Below are 20,914 nucleotides of genomic sequence, written 5' to 3'. Positions count from 1 at the left end.
ACGGTCGCGGTAATCCGGCGTAGTCGTTCGACCTTTGGTAAGCAGGCGTTGGTGGCAGTGGCAGCAGTGGCGGCAGTGGTGCCGGAGACGACGTGTATGTATACAAAAGAGGGACGGACATACATAATGTTATTATTATTATTATCATCATCACTATTATATGAACGACGCGTACACCGTGCGCGTCACAATATATGTTTTTAATTTTAAGTTTCTTACCGTGAGGCATGTACGCACCAGTGTAGCACCACTACTATAACAACAACAAAAAAAATAACAAAAGCAAATATACTTCTCAGAAGTATTATATATATATATATATATTATACGGGGTGATCGATTTAACGTAAAACACTCATTAAATAATTTGCAGTCATAAATTTACACAAGTTTAGGAATAAATTATGTTTTTTTCTATTATTTATCGTTATCATTTTTTAATGTTTTAATCTGTCGACGTATACATTGTTAATTAATAATTTCATATTTCGAAGTAGAATATTATTTAGAGTATTTCGATCCGATCTATATAAACATTTTGTACAAGTAATGAAGTAATTCATAAGTTATAAATTATAATAGTATTTAAATTTTAAACGAGTGGAGTATTGAACTAACATTGTGTTGGTTCTTATTAAATTATTTGTAAATGCAACTCATAAACTACTAGTTCAAACTGAATATATTCCATGCATCGAAGATCGAAATACTCCAAAAATATTCTTTTCTGAAAAATGAAGAGCAAAAATGCATGTGTTGTCGTTAAAAAAATAAAAATGTAATAAATGATAACGATAAAATATTGTAAAATATATTATTTAAAAAAATGTTATTTTTAACGACTTAAAATTATCGGTAGAGATACCTACAACAAAATAATATTCAAAAACATAAACATTTTTAGAAATAATGAATGTATTACACTAAATGAATCATCCGGTAGTAAATATCATACTATGTTATTCAGTGATGGCGAGGTAGGTTACCTGCGTAGATATAATTTTAAGAAATGTATTGTTAAAAACATTGAACATAGTGAGTCGACGTCGAATAGACAAGAGACGACTAGTAATAAATATACTATACCAGTCGTGAGAAAATATTATTGGAATTAGGAAAACTATATTATACTATTTTTTTTATTTTGAGTATTTACTTATACTTATGTCAATGCCTATCGGATCGAGAGTCGATCGTACATAAAAAAAAAATGAGCGATGGCCGATGAGTACTTATAATGTATAAATATATATAGTTTGCGGTACGAGGTTAATTATTTAATTTGAGATTCTGAGCGGAGCATTATTAAATGTAACTATTAGTTTAACTTTAACAATAATGCTATTATAATAATGCGTGTGTATGTTTGTGTCTTGTGTGTGTGTGTGTGTGTATTAGGTACACGATAAGTATAGTTGAAAAATTCTCTGATCTTCAATTTTAAGATTATTACTGATAAAAAAAATTATGTAGTTTTTACTTTGAGAAGTCAAAATATTCACCAAAATTTTTTACTTTTTACTAGTTATCGATAATTTCGATATTGTCTTTTGGTGTATAATAACTCAAAAACGAATATCTGTAGATTCTTGGAATTTTAACCAAATAATACTTAATAAGCTACTATACAATTACTGTGGGTACCTACATGATAATAAAATATATTTTACTCTTTTTAAGTTATTTATAGGCATGAAAAATTATATAAAATTTTTTTTTAAAGAAATTACGAAGCTCCTCATAATAGTGGTTTACATAGTATAACAGTATTTTTTTTTATCAAAGTTCAAAGTTAGAATTTTGACAAAATTTACAAATTATTTTGCAGTTAGAAATTCTTAAAAGTATTTCTTTTTATATATAATAGATTTTAAAATGTAATCAATAATTCTTATAAATCTTTCCATTTATTATAATAAGAAAAAAAAGATTCAAAAAATTCACATTTATATTTTTTCTGAGTGTTAGCAGGTAAAATTTTTACATCAGATATTGATCGGTAAAATAACTATATATCTACCCTTAAACAGTTTCTGATATTTTTTTATAACGAAATACTATATAAATACTTTAAATTTTCACTAAATGTTTATATTATCATTTGTACCTATACATAACATTTTTAAAATCAAGACGTTTTAAATAGTTTTTTGGTTTTTTTCAATTATTATTGATAACAATTTTTAATTGGTTAACAAAGATTGAAAATTAAATATAAAATTCCTGTAAGATTTTCATTTACAAATTAACAATATTTTAATATTCTTTTATAAGCGTTTAAATTTAGAACTGAGGAATTTTGTCAAAATCACGAAAATTTAGAAGTTATTTTTTAGTTAAGATATTCAAAAAACTTTTTTTATACCTAAGATTTGAAAATTTAATATTATATTTTTCATAATTTGTTCTACCCCTAGCTATAATTACAAAAATTAGAAAAAATTGCATCAATATCTTTCTGCATATAGAAAAAGTGAATCTAACTTAGTACTTTGGGAAGTCAAAAGTGTTCCAGTATTATATTTCTTTATAATTGGGAAAAACGAATAAAAAAGTTTTAAAAATTAAAATGATTTCTCCAAGTTTTTTTTACTTGAATAAAAAAATGTACCTACCTATAGTATTAAAATTTTAACGACGTTGGATATTCTCACGTATGTATTTATTTTTTTTATAAGCAATTTTAAGTTATAGAGAATGATTAATAATTATTTATTAAACAATGGCTACTCATTAAAGTGTATAATAAAATCCAACCACCTATCCATTCATATAAATTGTATTATGTGATTCTGAGGTGTTACTGGTTTACACTATATTTATACTATTATGGTACCTATAGAAATTAACAGAGTATACTGAATCGAACTTTTGATATTTCATATCTAGATTAGATTAAATGTTATTAGTAAGTAGTAATTAGTTATTATAATAAACTGTTGTAAATATTTTGTATTTTTAATTGATTACCTGCAGAGTTCAAAGTTTATACCGAGAATAAAATATTGTATTAATACAGTATAATATAATAATATATAAAAAATATTAAACATAATAAATATAATAACATTATGTTAATGTAGTGTATACCACACTACTTTTAAACCATTTAGTATAATCATTATTCATAAACAATACTGTAAACGAAATCATGAATTTACCGTTATGGTTGGCGAATCAATTTTTTTTTCCCTATTATATGTCTTATATTATTATAACAGAGTAGTAAGTGGAATTAGCGTGTTACGCAAAATGAGTTAATGATACTCAGAAAAAAAGTTGTTTCCGGAGTTTTGAGTGTTCTTACTAGTTACCTACTATACATTATTATATACATGGTTGGTAATTGATACCTACGTTTTTTTTTTTTGTTAAATTCTTAATATACAAGTAATAATAATTATACGATACGATTTTATAATATATTATTATAATATTTCATGATATCACTGATGTTATTCTTTTTACACATTATATTATGAAGCCTGGTCCAGGGACTCCACACACACACACACACATACACACACACATATGTTGAATGCCTATGTGTTACTATTATGGATATGTTAAATTTGAATTCATGCATCTATCATGATAGATATCATTATTGCTTGCAAAAAACGATTCTGAACGGAGATATATTTTATTTTGATACAAGTAATTTATTTTTCAAGTAGGAACGGGTTGCATACTTCCATACGGAAAGGTAAAAAAAAATCGAATATTTCAAACGCCTATAACTAGGATAACAATTAGTGAAATATTTTGAAAAGAAAATTATGTAGGTATATAAAGGAAATGCCAATCTTCAACTACTGGTGAAAGTTTCAAGTGTTTCTACGACTTATACTTTGTGAATAACAACAAATATCTTAAATCGTTTTAGGATATATCGTTATTTTACGCGATTTCGTAAAATTTTAAATTTCATACGCTCATAATATTTTTTATTTTTTCTATATTATTGACGCTGGAGTTTTTTTTTACAGTTATTTGAAGAAATACTTAAGGAGAACCTTATATTGAGTTTTTTAACCTTAGGTATAAATCACAAACATTTTATAAATTTTCGACTTAAAATTTCCTTGCAAATTTTCACGATTTTGTCATATTTTGTAAACATTTGACCTTTACGTTTATAAAAAAAAATTGTAACTAATAATTTTTGATTTTTTTTACTACAATAAGTACAACTTATAATAACTTGTATTATATTTTAAAGATTTTTCGGAATAGCAATTTTTTTATCGGCATTTCAAAAAAAAAAAAAAATCAAAATCAAAAATTTCAATTGTCTATAAATAGCTTAAAACTTTAAAATCGTTATATTTTTAAAATTCAATCGTACCTAAATATAGATAACTCTAATGTAAATATTTGGTAAAAATTATTGAACTAAAACAAAAACTATTGGACATTTTTTTCTTTTGACCCCCCCAAAGTACAAACTAAATTCAATTTCATTTTAAAAACGGGGCTGAAGTAAAAAATCATAACACTATTACTACTCCAAAACGTGATGACAGATACAAAAAATAAAAATAAATCATCATTTATCACTCCGTTCAGAATCTAAAAAATTGAAGACCGGAAGGCGTATACAGAATTACTATTGATTATAGAATAGTCTATCGCTATTCGATTTATTTATAAAAAAAATAATAATATGAAACATGATATTATTATGCTCGGGTTTAATATGGGTGATATGAGCCGTGCCGTACCAGAGGTCGACACGTATCACCGATGATCGGGCCGTTATGAATAATTAAATGTATTAAATAAATTTAATATATGATGAATTGCATTGAATTTAATGTGTAAAAGAAGAGTTCAGTGTTTCGCGTTTTCTATATATGTATATATTTTCTATATTGCCTGTAGCGTATAATATATATTATATCATTTATAGGATAATATCGCTGATTGAGCACACACGTATCAGAAATACAGAATACACTATAATACTCGTACAATGTAAGTGTATTATTGTATATTACGCGTAGGTTTCAATTACGATAAGAACCGTTCTGTATAATATTATATACTTATGTATTTTTTTTTTTATCAACACCCACGTCCTTAGAAGTTAACACTGTCATTGATACTATTGTCTATTATTATTAATTAATTATTAGCTTATTACTATTATAGTTTTACGATTTAATAGCGTGCGCACTGCGCGCAGTTTGTCGTGCAACGTGCAGACGTGCAGCTATAATATTTAATAATTAATAAGTAATAAATAATAATAAAAGTAATCAGGCGATATATGGTTTATATACAGGGCGATTCACCTTGAATGCTCATCTTATTTTTCTTCTTCAATATATAGTTCAGATATTCAAAACCGATTTTTGACTTTTTTTTTTAGGTACTTAGTACTTAGAGGTCATATTTCCAAATTGTTATAATTTTTTTGTACTGAGTCAAAGTCTCTTTGAATTATAATAAATCAGCAGCGAACTAATTAATTACATACCTAGTTTTAATAATAATGTACTTTAGCTATTCTCTTTTATATAAATAGTGTTGCTAAAAAATAACTACAAATGTATCTATATAAAAGAAAATAGATACAACAATATTAATCTGGATAAAAAAATGAAATTTTAACAATTTATATAATTTACTTTTTGCTTTATACACTTATTCTACTTATAATTAAAAATACAAATAAATAATTAACTTATTTGTTATTTAATAGCTACAATTTATTATTAAATAATAATAATTGAATAAATCAACATTCGATAAAAAAAAAAAAATACTAAATAGGTTTTGTTTTAATTTTTATGTTTTGTTACCTACTTATTAACATTTTAAAATTTATAATTATTATTGGGTATTATTTAACAGATATTAAAAATAAATAAACGTATATACAACATACGTATATAGGTGTGCTATTGGTCATTATTGTGCCTCAAAGATTTTTTACAAAAATGGTTGGAAACCGCTGATTTAGGTCGTTAATGGTTGTCTCTAATTATTCTATTTAATTCTATAGTATTACTTTGTCTATATTTACAGAGTAAGAGTGTAACAGATCTGTCGTAGGTACTTTCCTATAGGAAACAATTTGCCGGCAGGTAGCATATTTACATTTTACTACATGATTACCAAAATATTTATCTAGAAATTAGAATCTAGATTCAAAATAATGCTTAGTACTTAAGTACTGTTGAAATTTCGAATATTTTTTTCAGAATAATAGAGCGAGTGATATAAGTTACCTATGTGTTTATGACGTACTATTTGAAGTAGAATCGTCCCTCATTCGTCTGTATGAGTAAAATTAAAATAGTTTCCTGTATGTTAATTTACTATATTAATGTTGTATAGGACATAGGTACCTACGTACAATATTCACACAAATAAGTGATAATTTATCATTTAAGATTTAATGATATGGCCGAATGCATAAAAAGTTGTCTATAAAATGATTTTCAGAATCTAGTAGTTTCAAGGCCCTTACTTTTTTTATGCAATTACACATACACATGTACGATAGGTATTGAATACAGGTAAAAAATAAATGTTATTTAAGTATATTAAGAAGGTACCAATTAAAATGGTAGTAATGTAGTATACCTACCTAGTAATTTAATACAGGCTACAGATTTATTTAATTAAATTAATTTGCTGAATGCTGATTACTTACCGTATCACAACTCCATTATCACGTTTTATCTCAGCCGTCGTGTTTATAAAATAAATATTAAAAAACAAAAAGTAATATTGATATTACCTTGTAGATAATAAATATTCTTATGTATTTTGTAATTTTGTGTTACTAATTACAATTACACTTATAGACGTCAATACTTCATAAATTAATGATACACTTCGCTTAACAAGTGTATTACCTAGGTATGTCTGCGTTATAATATTTAAAATTTTACTTTATATTTAATAATTTAATATTTAACCATTAGCTATGCTATATGATTGAAGACAGAAGTGAGTAGATACTTAGGTACTGAATGCAGTCATCGTTTAATGACTAATTCGATTTATTCTATATTTTTGTATATGTACCTAGTTAAGTCGGTATACAGAACATAGACTTAGGTATTTAAATTGTTAACGTCCTTCTTACTGTTCCTCTGTATTGCCCTTGCCTAACACTATGAACTGAGTAGTAGAAATGTTTATAGCTTTATTATATTTTTTATATAAATGTATATATTTAGGTAAATTAATAACCATGTCAAATACATTAAATAAATAGTACATTTAATCGCGCATTTTGTTTTACAATTATATTAATAACATCATCATAATTATAGATTCATAGAGATATGATAACCTATTCAGACAATCGATAGTCACTCTTGACCTTAAATAAAATTTAATTTTCTTCAGTACAGTATAGAAAAAAATTTCCCAAATGAACAATTTAACATTGGACAGCAAAGATATATCCTTAATATGTATTTTGATAGTCTGTGTATTGAAACAGTTTGGAATGTTTGGATATTCTTCAGTCCTTATCACATTAAAAGTATCAATTTTAGTTTTAGGTTATTTATTTAAAAGTAAATATAAGTAAAGTTACAGTACTTTTATAAGTTGCTTAATGTTTTTATGAGATTCAAGCCTCAAAAATAATAAAGCACAATTTTCTTTTATGAATACTTGAAGTTTAGTTTTGACAATATATAAGATAAAAAAATATCAATTTTCTAATGAGTTTAGATATTGCATAGTAATTTTGCATTGTAATTAAAAAAAAAAATTATTGTTGGGGGATTTGAAAATGTTCAAATATATATATGATATATTATTACTCTCCATACACATCACATTTTTCAAAATATTTTAAAGCTATTTAAACCTTAAATCTTTTCAAACCAATCTGAAATATGTCTTATGTTGACTTTTAGATAATAACAAAATACAGATACTAATAAGTAATAATATATTATTGTATAAGATATGTGATTTGTTTTTGATCAAAACTAGTTTAACCTGCTGTATTACTGTTAAAAAAAAATAAATTATTTATAAGTAATAGAAATTTAAATTTTAAACGTATAATAAAATATCTTTAACAAAATGACAGTGACATTATAGACATTTATAATTGAATTCAAATTTAATATACATAGCAGAGCAATTCCCCTGTTTTTCAAATGTATTTATTCTGATTAAAATGTCAGTAGTTATAATAATAAAATATTAACTATGATATAATATGTATTTAATTGCCTAGTTAAGTCACCCTTTTTGAAATGTAGCAAGGCATAAAATTGTCATGTCAAATTAAGTAAAAGGGAACTAAAGCATCAGTATAATAAGCAATAAACAGGTTTAAAAAATATTGAATATTAAATTAATTTTTTTACTAAAATTATCAAAAAATTACAATCGTATTTTTGTATAAATTTTTCATGGATAAAAATAATTGTTTAAAGAAATTAATTATTGGTTATTAGTTATTACCTATGATATGCATTATGCATTATATTACCGTAAATAAAACTAATAGTTTTAATGTTTGAACCAATCTCGTAACACTACGTCATGTTTACCAACAAATGGTAGCTGGTGTTGCAACCATTCTTCATCATTCATATAATCAAATTCAATTTTTAAATAAATTGTTTAAATTTTTAAAACAAATTATATTTTAACTTAATCAATTATTTTTATTATTTTCAATTTGTATAATTCACTTTTTTACTTAATAAATAATAATTATATGAAATTAAAAAAAAATATTATGTAGTTACTTTAAAATACAATATTATGTACTGTTTTCAATAAAATTTTTTTTTAAATATTAGTTGTTGATTAAGTTACAAACAAAATTTAAATTAGATAATAACTATGTTTAGAAAGCATGAGAAACAATAGTATTGGACATTGGTTATAGCAATGATATACCTAATAATTTGTTATTTTCAGTCATATTATCATGTGTGCATAATTATTGTCATTATTTGAAATACTTTTCATCTTACTGGTTTGGTATATATACATATTACAATTACATTACACTATGTGTGGTATGCTGTAATATTGTGTCAATTAAAATACAAAAAGGTTGTTAGTGTTGCTTATTGAACGATTAATGTTTTTTTTTTTTGTTATTGTTGTTTAGTCAGTGACTTTTTCTTAAAAATAATATCGGTTATTACAAATAGTAAACAAAAATTAATCGTTGCCATTTAAAAAATATTTAAAAATAAAGAAATAATCAATACAATTGTAATTTGAGATGATTGAAATTGAACAGTATTTTTTAAAGTTAAGTTAAATAATTTTGAAATTTAAACTACAGTAGAACCTCTCTAGTCCGTCACCTTCGGGACTGGGGGTGTGGTCGGAACGCGAAAAAGGTCGGATTATCAGAATATACAGAACCCTGATAAAGGAAATATTATACTAGCAATTAATTGTATATATCTACTATAAATTGGAAAATCCAAATGTATTCATATCGATAATACTATGGTCGGATCAACCGGAGTGGCGGACCAGCCGAGGGCGGACGAGAGGGGTTCTACTGTATTGCTAAAAAATGTATAGGAAATTTTTAATAATTAATTAAATATTTATATTGAAAATATTACACATTTTTTAAATTCTATATGTACATTGTATCAAGTACATTCAATAGGGAATATTGTAATAACTATTTTTATTTATTTATTCATATGGACATTGTAAAAAATAACAACTAATAATATCAATAACAATATAACAGTATAACACTAAATAATTTAAATTTAAAATTGTTCTATTGTCTTATTATAAAATAATGGAACATTAATAGAAATGTTAACATATATGTATTTAAATTTTATATATATTATTACTACTCTTTATAATTTATATAGAATAATTTGTAATTTATTTTTATTTAATCACTAAAGTTTATACAGTTCAGTTAACATAATTGAATATTAATTATTTTGTAATTAAATGTACTTATCGTTTATTAGTAGAGTAATTATTACAACTTTACATGAATAATATCTCGAGGTTATTTAGAAAAAATACAATATTAAAAACATATACCATTATATCAAGTAATATTCAATATACATATTAGAAAATTCTTTATAATATTATGTAAGATATGCATTTATGCAGTATTGAGCATGCTTAGATTAGCACCACTAGTGCTCAACCCTATTCTTAGGTGTTTTAACTGCTCCCTATGTCTTTGAATTAACCCATAATATGACATAACCAGTAGGTAGTAATTAATGTTAATACGTAAGAATTATTAATAATAGTCTATAAGATTTTTTCTATTATATCAAATGATAGTTTATGATCCTTGTTTCAACCTAAAAAGATGTCAATATTAATAATCATTACTTTATAGTATTGGTAAATACATCTTGATTGGTTGATTAGTACCTAATCAATTATTCAATATTACTTACTCTTGGATCATCTATTTTGATTATAACTTATAAAATTTAATTAATTATTTTGATTATAATATATGTTTAACGCATTACCTACTTATTGTGAATATTTCATTTGATTAGCATAATATAGGTAGTTATTTATTGGCTTATTGCTCTTTAATGTATACCTTAAATATATGCATAATTAATTTTAGAACATTTTAAATTGTTCAAATTTCTTATTTAATCCACAGAAGAAGAATTTATAAGTCATAATATGCAAATAAAATAATCATAACCTTTTTTAAAATTTTGTATAGGTAACAATGCTTGTCTAGTAGGTAGGAGCTTTCAATTTAATTTGATTATGCATACCATGCATACATAAATTATATAAATAATTTATAATTGAAATGTTTTATATTAGGTATCGTAAAATTGTTCAAAACAATAAAGATTGTCAGAAAACAAACCTTTACAGTAAGAAACAACGATAATAGTATAATAGCTAATATAGTATTTTTTAGTATTAATGGCTATCTACTATTTTATTCACTCCTACACATGCCACGTGAACAGCACAATTAAATACTTGATCGAGAATCTCTATAAAACTAGCTTAGTTGAACAAGAACGAGTGGTACTAGTGGTACTACTACAATAGGTAATCTAAGCTAGACGATCATTAAATAGTTGAAGTGCCAATTTCACATTTGTTTATCTCAACCTAGATGAATGTGGATTATAAATTAAATGCAATCCATTGGTATAGGTGTGTTAAGTAAGGGCAATATAGAATATCCAATAAATTAGACCAATTTACTAACTTCAAAAGTTAAACCAACGTGGCAACGTATCTTTTTAGTACTTAAAACAGAAACGTGATCATCTGTGTGAATAATGGGTGCCTAACTAGTAACCACATAAAACCACACGGATCAATTTCTAAAACTAAAAATCATCAGTGTCTCATGGCACACACTGCTGCGTGTACGAAAGCCGACGAGACGAGTTGTAAACGACGAACCTATAGAACTTTGAAATTAATAAGCATTTGAGTACAGAGCAGGTACCAGGGCCGGGCCGATCATTAGCGGCGCTTCTGGAGAAATAAAAATTTGCGCTCCCACAAAATAAAAAAATTAATGATTTTAAATTTTTTTTATGTAACCTTAAGTGTTTTTTTGTGTTAATGACACTGGTGTGATTATAATTTTGATATACTTTCTAGTTTTTTATAAAAGATAAAATTATTATAGTCAATTTCGTAAAATTTGGTTTGCGCAACAATACAATGCGAGTTGTGAACTCAATAATTTTACTAAATTATAATTTATAATATGTATGCAACAACAAATATATTCAATTTTAAATCACACCATCGTCTTAAGCACATAAATATACTTCGGATTATGAAAAAAAAATTCTGAAATCAATTTTAAGTTATTAATATCATTGTGTAAATCAAACTACTTTTACGCGTAAAACATAGGCGGCTGCTCGATCGTCGGCACTATGACGTCACGCGGCTATCCATCTACTCATTATACTCTCATTATTTGGTTAAATAATCATTTTTTTAACTTCGGATTTTAATCAAAACATTTTTCATTGTGTTAACTACAATAATACACCAATAAACTTAAAATTAAAAAAAAAAAATAGTGTTTTGATGTCCTTTAATCCAAAAGTACGCAAATTTGTGCGAATAAAATAATAATGAAAAAATAATGGGAAAAATGATACAATATTAATGCTAACAATTTTTCATAATCGTTAAATTTTAAATATATTCTATTAGAATATTTACCTAATTATCTTGTTTTATTTCAGGCTTCACTGTTTAAGAGCGTAGATTAGGTAGGTATAACCACAGAATAACTACGTAATGCGCGTTGTCATTCAATCGAATGTCTATTGTAAAATAACCGAATAATTATTATTGTAATTTGTAATATAATAATACGATTGTATGTGTGTATATTGTATAGCTTATTTCAATACTTTAATATAATCTTTGAAAATATTATTTTGGTCGATTTAAAACTGATAACCATTTTATATACATAATATATCATAGTTGTTCTATTTTTATAATTGTCGGGCATGGGAAACGCATTAATATTTTTTACATTATTATAAATAAAATATAATATTCCTTTTACGATACCATTCAATAACAGCCATCGTCGATCGTCGTGTATGAAAATTAATTTCAAATTTTATGATATCAAATTTTGCGCCCCCACTCCTACTCGATATTTTGCGCCCCTGGCAGACGCCCACCTTGCCAGGCCCTAGGCTCGGCCCTGGCAGGTACCTACACTTAGGTAGGTATCTATCTACATACGAAATATTACCTCATTTCTACGACAGCCGTTTCCTAATTATAGTTGCTAATTTATAATTCTAATTAAAGTGATGATTGTATTGATTTTACAATGATTTGTATTTTTTTTAAAGTCATCATCTTTTAAGGCAGTAAAATCCGTCGATTTTCAACTTTGGGGGTGATTTTTAGTAGCGAATTGGATCTAGTTGGTATTTTGAACAACAATATTCATTAGGTGGTATTTTGGTATAATTCAAAAACATTAACTGTGGGAACTTTTACCATAAAAGTTATACGTATATTATAAATTGTACTACCTATAATTCCTACGCATTACGACCATTACGTAATGAAATGTTCAGTTGTTCAAAACATTGATACATCTATAGAACATAAATAAATGCATTTATATCATGAACCAAAAGAAAGTTCAGTACTTTTCAATAAAATTGTTTTATTTATTTTGTTGTAATTTAAAACCCTTAAACAAATAACTTACTGTTGTAACTTAAAATTTTCACTAAGTAATTATATCAACATTTTTTATACATGGTAAAATTTTCAAAACACTAATTTATATAAAAATATAAAAAAAGTTTAATTACCTATATGTAAATCTACAAAAAAAAAAAAACTAGCGTTTGAAGGTAGAATTATAATTTATAACAAATTTGGTCAAAATCGTTGTTTTTGTTGTTAAAAATTCATATCTAAGATTTAAAAAATAAAAATGTATTTTAAAGATCTTTATAAGTTTTTCGTGCTGTATTAAAACAAATATTTTGTATTCGTTAGGGAGTCCAAATGATGTAAGATGTAACTAACATCCTTAAACTGTCCAGTTGTCTAAATTCTATATTTGGTGATATGATTGAAAAAAAAAAACACTATACATTTATAAATTATTATATTCGGTATAACAATTGGCGATTGACGGCGTTTAAAATAGATTACCAAATACATAGAGTTACTCTATGATTTTTAAGGTAAATATTAAACTTACAGAACACTGAATAGGTATTTATAACTTATAGAGACATTTATGAATTAAATAAAAAATAAAATATTGACTGAATTAGTTCTAGTTTTATCACTTATCAAATGTATACAATTATTATTACTTATTCACTTACATGAATTATAAATTTATAACTTATAAATAATTATATTAATTTTTCTACTTAGTTACTTTTAGGCTTTAGGTAACTTATAAAGTTCTTACTTATTAATAAAATTCATTGAAATAGTTTATAGTAGTCCATTATATTATTATAATTTAATTGTAATGTAAAATTAAATAGACAACTCGTAGTTAAATATAAGATATGAAGTTATATTTTTTTGAGATTGCAAAACTCTGTATGAATATTAAATCGCTAAAATATTGAACATGAAAATCTTAAATATAGAAAAATAAAGGTTGAGTTAAATAGTTGATAATATATAAATAACCTATCTAATATGTACCTATATTTTAAACTTCGTAGCTAAAAATGAGTGGAAATAAAAAATTAATTGAAATTAGTTAATAGGGAAAAATAATGACTTATCCATTAACCATAAGATAAATTAAATAATCTTAATTATTTTTATTAGCGGTGAATTAAAAAAAAAAACAAATATAAATAAAACGACAACGACTCGCAAGCCGTAGTACCTATTCCCAAGCGATTAATTATGTCTGACGTTGTTATTGAACTTCAGTGATTAGACGAGAACTGCAGGTGTATTCAATGTGTATCACGTTGAAATTTATCATTAAATACATTACATTATTTAAATGTGATAACTTAATAGTATATCATAGGAAGGTGAGTAATAAGTATAGTATTAATTCTAGCCCAACGACTAAACTGTATCCTATAGGCCACTCAATAGTAATTTTATTTGTTTAGTTATATAGCTGAAATATAATGCTGCTGTGCTCTAATCAAATAAATAAAATCAGTTTTTAATAGATACCTAGTAAAAATCAATATAGGTACGACCTAAATATTTCTTATAAAATAATTTTGTATCTACCAATTATTTGAAAATCGAATATAAGCTCTAATTTGCTGAACTGCTGATCTACTGATCAATTAAACATTTAACATATATATTATGTAAAGATGGAAAAAAAATACTGATCTAAAATTGAATATAAAATATGTGGATCCTGTTATTTGTTAAAAAAAAATAAATTTCATGATTATAATATGTCAATTTTTCCAAGGACGAATATAACAAGGTGTGTTTATTTTAGAGATCACTATATTATACCTATACTTGGTATACCAAGCCACATTTTAAAATTAATTCAATTTTAGTATTGATTTTTGATTTATAGTTTCAACATTTAAAACCTAAATGAATCAACATTTTTAATTAATAATAGTTGAATATAAAGTTATATATTATAATTGTTTATCCTTAAACCTTATACTTGTAGAGTTATATGTGAAGCTAGATGATGGTATTCCTTATAGGCCGGTTATAGCTATTAGAACTTGGATCAGGAATAGTAGAAGACGGTCTGAAGAGGATTTGTATTACGAAAATTGGAGGTGAACGATGGTAGTAGTTTACAGATGAATTATGAATAATTTCCATGCAAAAAATTGCAAACATTGACTACCTACGGTGCCACTGCATGTAAGTATAATACTTAGCAACAACTTTGATTACCACTACCTACCTATTTAATTGTTTGCTAAATTTATATTTCGAGCATAATGAAGTAAATTTAAAGTTAAAGACCTACAATCTGCGAGTTACTACTTTTAATTTTTGTCGATAATACATGAACTTTTCGTTGTAAATTAAAACAATATAATATATTGTAATAAAAAATACTTTGTTTCATGGTTAAAAACAAGATATATAACATATTTTAAGTTGTAATTATTATATATAGTATATTAAATTGGTAAGTTAAAATAAATACGTATATATATATTACCGTGACAACATTTTTGTTTATACATTTCTATTCAATTTATACAATTTGTTTTCTAAAACATAGGAAGGGAAACAGGTACTTAGGTACATATATTATTGATAATTTATTAAAACTTATAATTGTATAACTTTATTAAACTCTGTAAGTACTAATTATAAAAACTAAAATGGTCGTCTGCAAAAAAAATACAAGTGCCTATTACACCATTATGATGTGCCATTTATCAGAGTTAATTTTAATTTTTAAATTGTTTACATATAGATAAAGATGAATGTACTGCGTTATCGACTTTCACGACAATTGAACCGAAGGTCTCAAGATTTATCGATTCTTGGGTACACAGTTCTTCTCCATTGGACATAGATTTGGATAATGCAACGCCAATTATTCTTCCACCATTAATTTGGTCGGAATCAGAGACGATACCTTTAAAAATGTCTGTTAGAAATATAGGAATGACATGTAGGTACTAAACAAATTTTATCAATAATACTAATTATGTTAACAATTAGTAATAAACTAAAACTAATCGTAATAAGATTTTATATTAATTGTATCATATTAACTGAGTATCTTATATTATAATATAATAGTATATAATTAATTCTTAATAGTTAATATAATAATATATAGATTTCTCTAAATATAGAATAAAAAATAATATACTTATTAATTTTATTTTAAATTCAAAGGTAATGTTGATGCCGAATATTCCGGACCAAGACCTTCTTTGAGTGGTTCTATATTACAGTATCCATACGAGTTTTCAAGTTTTCATTTTCATTGGGGCACTAAACATGATAATGGTAGTGAACATCGTACAATGGGAAAATGGTAACTCAATAATATAATTATATAGTTATCCATTTGATTTTGTTTATTTAATATTAACAGTTCCCCTATGGAAATACACTTGGTGTTCTATAATATCAGCTACTCAAGTACTTCCGAAGCCTTTAACGCCCAAGATGGTAAATTAATATTGACGTACATGTGTAAAGTATGAAATACTAGTTAAAATACATTTGGTATCATTGACAATGTTACATTTTAAGTTGGATCGCTATGAAAATATCATGTTGGACAATTTGACGTCAAATTTAAAAAATATTAATAAGCCAGGAGAATTAATCGAAATTGATTCGTTTGCATTATCAAGTTTGTTTGATAATGATTTACAAAATTATTACATGTATTGGAGTGCATGTGAAGTAATTCATGAAAATATAGTATTATGGATAATTTCTTCAAAAGAAATTTCAATCAATGAAGCACAAGTTCGTGTAATTCATATCAAAATTGTATTTTTATTTTGTTAATAAACCAACTAAAACATTATTGTCATAAGCATAAAAATCTCGATATTTTTAAAATTAAACACGTCATAATGTAACATTTTTGTTAAGTTAAAATTGTAATGATATACATTATACATAAATATATATGATGTATGATATTATATATTGGGTGATTTTTTTATCAATTAATATTTATTATTTAAAAATCTATAAACGTTTTTGAAAAAAAATTCTGAAGTAGGATATTTTTTATGGTATTTCAATACATAAAAACCGAATCCGGATGAGTAATTTATGAATTAGTTATTTATTAATTTTTTTAGCTTTTTATTTTAAGTACTTAAAGTTTAGGTAAGCGAAGTAGTAGACCAACATTTTTGAGGGAATCCTCTTACTTCTTCGCTCCGCTAACCAATATTTTAAATACTTATAAGTTGTAATTCATAAACTATTCATCCAAATTTTTATTTTTATGTACCTACCTATAAAATACTCCAAAAATATTTTGCTTCAGAATATGAAATTAAAAACATTATCATTTAAAAAAATAAAAAAATTTAAAAATATATTGTGTAATTTCGACAGGATATTATGTAAAAAAACATAGATTTTAAAATAATTATGATTGGTGTTCGATAAAAGAGTCGCTCTGTATATTATATTAACATATTTATAGTTTATTTTTATATTTATTATATTTAAATGGGCAATAGGTACAAAATTATATATTTGATAAGTTGGTAGTTATAGTTTACAGATAGCTTATAACATTAAACAAAAGTATTTAATAGTACAATTAACATAACAATAAAATATAATTATACAACTTAATGTTTAAATAGATAATAATAATAAGCAATAATTAATTAAAAACATTAGGTATTTAAATAAATAAAAAGATTCAAAAGAGTTATAAATAAATAAATGCTAAGTTGAATTAAACGATTTAAGGGGGCACTAAGACTAAATTTCTAGTGCTGGAAAGGCACATAAAAAGTAATTAACTATCTGCTCATACGAAAAGTAATATGAAAGTTTAACCTAATAAGTAACTAAGATCAGTTAACACATCATTAGATAATTTAAATAAAGCAAATGTTATCTAGTTTAAAATATATTATTTTAAATTTAATTCATTATGTAATCACATTAATTATTGGTACCATTGTACACAATTTATTTATAGTAAACATTTTATAAAATACTGTTATCAAAGGTGAAAATAACCATTTTGTTAATAAAAAAAAAAAAAATAGTACATAACTAAAACATAATTCATTAAAATATTACACAACTGGTATTGTTTAAATTATTTATATTTGTGCTGATTTTCAATAGTTATCTCGTATGCGATCTCTAAGAGGATTTGATAATAAGTATATACTGTCAAATTGTCGATTGCCAAAATTATCCGGGGAGAACAAAGTGCTACGCGTGACCCAGCATTCAATGGACCAAAAGGAAATTCAGTCGATGGAAGGAAATGACGATAGTGCATTAGTAACACCAGAAAAAACGGATATGCCAGGTAACATGGTCAAATCAAGTACATCTGCGCAAACAATGCAAAAAGAACCGGAACCGTTACCTAATAAAAGCAATATTAATAGTGATACGGTCAAAAAAGAAGATGTGATTATTTCGGTAGTCACTACCACTACAATAGCTAATCCGATAGTGATAAACGCAACTCGGCCTAAAAAAGATATAATACCTACAAAATCACTCGATTTGGAGGATCAATGTAAAGATGCGGAGCATATTTTGAACTTTACGAAACCTTTATATTCGAATAACAAAGAGAAAAACATACTAAATGATTCGGAACTTACAAAGAATTTAGTTATAAGGTTCGTGAGAAATTGCGATTCATTATCATTATTATATTTATAGTAAACTTTTTTTTTTTTTTTTTTTTTTTTTCCTGTTTTAACCAACGACGCCGCGGGACTGCTTTCGCATTGCTTCCGCGGCGCCGCCATCGTTTATTGAAAGTTATAGTAAACTTTACCCGTCTCTATTTGCATATTTTAATTAGGTATGTAGTAAAAAAAAAATTTTTTGGCAACGTCTAAAATTTGTTCAACTACAAAATAATCTATTATAAGAAAAAATGATAATAAATGCTTTATATTTTACCTGATAGTATTATTATTATCGACCCAAATAGATCCATCGACGACCTTATATTTGATTTAACAAATTACGATAAAATGGAGTTAAAAACCTCTCACAGGCCGGAGGTTCAGAAAACCCATAGGGAAGGCGTTCGAATGAATGCTACAGCTTTAAGAAGAGAAATGCATATTAAAAACAAAGATATAATATCTACAAAATCACATGATACCGAGGATCAACGTGAAGAAATGGAGTTGGTGCCCGAGAATTTTGAATCGGTTTTTAATCTAATGCAGCCTTTAGATACAAATAATAAAGAGAAAATTATACTTAATGATGTGGAACAGATAAATGATATGGTTATAAGGTTTGACTAAATTACGATTTATCATTTCTAGATTTATAATAAACTGTATGTGTCCTTACCTATAGTCAATTAAAATCGTACATTAAATGGGAAAAATTTGTTTTACGGACATGAGTCTAATAAAATTAATACATTTTTTACACCCACCTGAAATTTATATTATCTAAAATTTGAATAATCAATTATTAAAATATAAATATAAATAATAATTATAATAATTGATTTCTATTTTACTTAATACTATTATCTCTAATTATAGCCCCAAAGACAGTATTATATCCGATTTGATAAACAAAGATAAAGTGGAAGTTAAAACATCTCAACGGCCATCTGTAAAGAAAACCCACAGAGAAGGAGTTCGAATGAATGCCACAGCTTTAAGAAGAGAAACGCATATTAAAAACAGACAACAAAAAAATAATGAGAACACGGATAAAAATGTGCATAAATTTTAAATTTCTTTCTTACAGAGTACATATTGGTCATAATGCATAATATAATATGCAGTTTTATGTTTCGAGTAATAATTAATAAAATTAAAAATATCCTGATATTGAAACGTATTATCATTTGTAGTGAATTATATCAAAATATAATGGATACAAAAAAATAAAATAAATATATAAATATAATAGTTATATACGATTAAAATATTAAAACATAATGTACTTAAATATTTCTGTATTATTATTTAGGTTAAATATCTAATTTCGTTCAAATTTGAACTTGCAATGTCTCAAAAAAGTTATGTTTATATATTTTTTAGATTTATTGGTTAAAAAATGTTTCAATATAAATTATTTAAGGATTTAACAAACATTATATGAAAATTTCAAACCGTATAGATATAAAAATGAAAAATGTATGAAGTTTATCTATAAAAAAAATTGTATATCTTTGAGATCATATGAATTTTTAATTTCTAAATTCCAACTTTAAAGTCTTTAAACGTTTAAAAGAATATTGGCTATTGTGACATATGTAATAATTTTAATTTCTGTAAGAACAACTTATAAGGAACTTTTTCTTAAATGTTCAAGATTTTTGACTATGAAAACATAGTACAAACATTTTTAATTCCTATATATTATATATACATAAACATAATACATTAATAGCTTCATTGCATTGCGTACCATTCCTAATCTACCCAATTCTCTATTACTGACCATTGCAGGTCACTGCTCAATATTGAACAAAAAAAGAATTTTTATTATTATTATTATTATTATTTTTTTTTTTAAATAAAAAGTGTCATAAATTAGTATTTACGGTATCGTGCTAAATAAATTAAGATTTATTAATATTTATTTTATTTTAGTTTTAAGGGAATTCGATACAAACCAATTTTAAGGAGTTCAATGTAGGCAAATTCTCTATTGATGTGTAAATATGTGCGTGTTGCATAGCAAGAGATCATTGGTATGTTAGACAATAGTGTAAAAGAGATATCCAAGCGTTCCCTATATCAATAACGCACTAAACGCG

General features: G+C 25.0%; 1 protein-coding gene across 5 annotated transcripts; it reads left to right on the top strand.

Annotated features, from left to right (window-relative positions):
* Positions 1–17: 17 nt before the first annotated feature.
* Positions 18–19,675, top strand: LOC132925268 (uncharacterized). Of its 5 annotated transcripts, XM_060989680.1 has the most exons (8): positions 6,702–6,873; positions 15,134–15,336; positions 15,905–16,105; positions 16,336–16,477; positions 16,538–16,614; positions 16,699–16,920; positions 18,280–18,469; positions 18,552–19,675. In XM_060989680.1, exons 4-8 carry the CDS (start codon positions 16,441–16,443, stop codon positions 18,575–18,577), a joined length of 552 nt encoding a protein of 183 aa, XP_060845663.1. In that variant the 5' UTR covers positions 6,702–6,873; positions 15,134–15,336; positions 15,905–16,105; positions 16,336–16,440; the 3' UTR covers positions 18,578–19,675. The 5 variants fall into 5 exon arrangements, with proteins under 5 accessions (XP_060845660.1, XP_060845663.1, XP_060845661.1 ...); XM_060989677.1 differs by lacking the exon at positions 6,702–6,873 and adding an exon at positions 18–94 and having other exon boundaries at positions 18,280–19,675; XM_060989678.1 differs by having other exon boundaries at positions 15,171–15,336; positions 18,280–19,675.
* The last annotated feature ends 1,239 nt before the right edge of the window (positions 19,676–20,914 follow it).

The sequence above is a fragment of the Rhopalosiphum padi genome, chromosome 3 (assembly GCF_020882245.1).
Source record: "Rhopalosiphum padi isolate XX-2018 chromosome 3, ASM2088224v1, whole genome shotgun sequence".
Lineage (NCBI taxonomy): Eukaryota > Metazoa > Arthropoda > Insecta > Hemiptera > Aphididae > Rhopalosiphum > Rhopalosiphum padi.
The sequence above is the reverse complement of the archived record's forward strand: the minus strand, read 5'-3'. Positions and strand labels throughout refer to the sequence as shown.

What these genes read in the sequence shown, in the direction of transcription:
- LOC132925268 (XM_060989677.1), top strand. Translation starts at nt 16,441, where the DNA reads ATGATAATGGTAGTGAACATCGTACAATGGGAAAATG. An exon ending in CATCGTACAATGGGAAAATG is followed by an intron (nt 16,478 to 16,537) that starts GTAACTCAATAA and finishes TAATATTAACAG; the next exon opens with TTCCCCTATGGAAATACACT. An exon ending in TTTCAATCAATGAAGCACAA is followed by an intron (nt 16,921 to 18,279) that starts GTTCGTGTAATT and finishes GATTTTCAATAG; the next exon opens with TTATCTCGTATGCGATCTCT.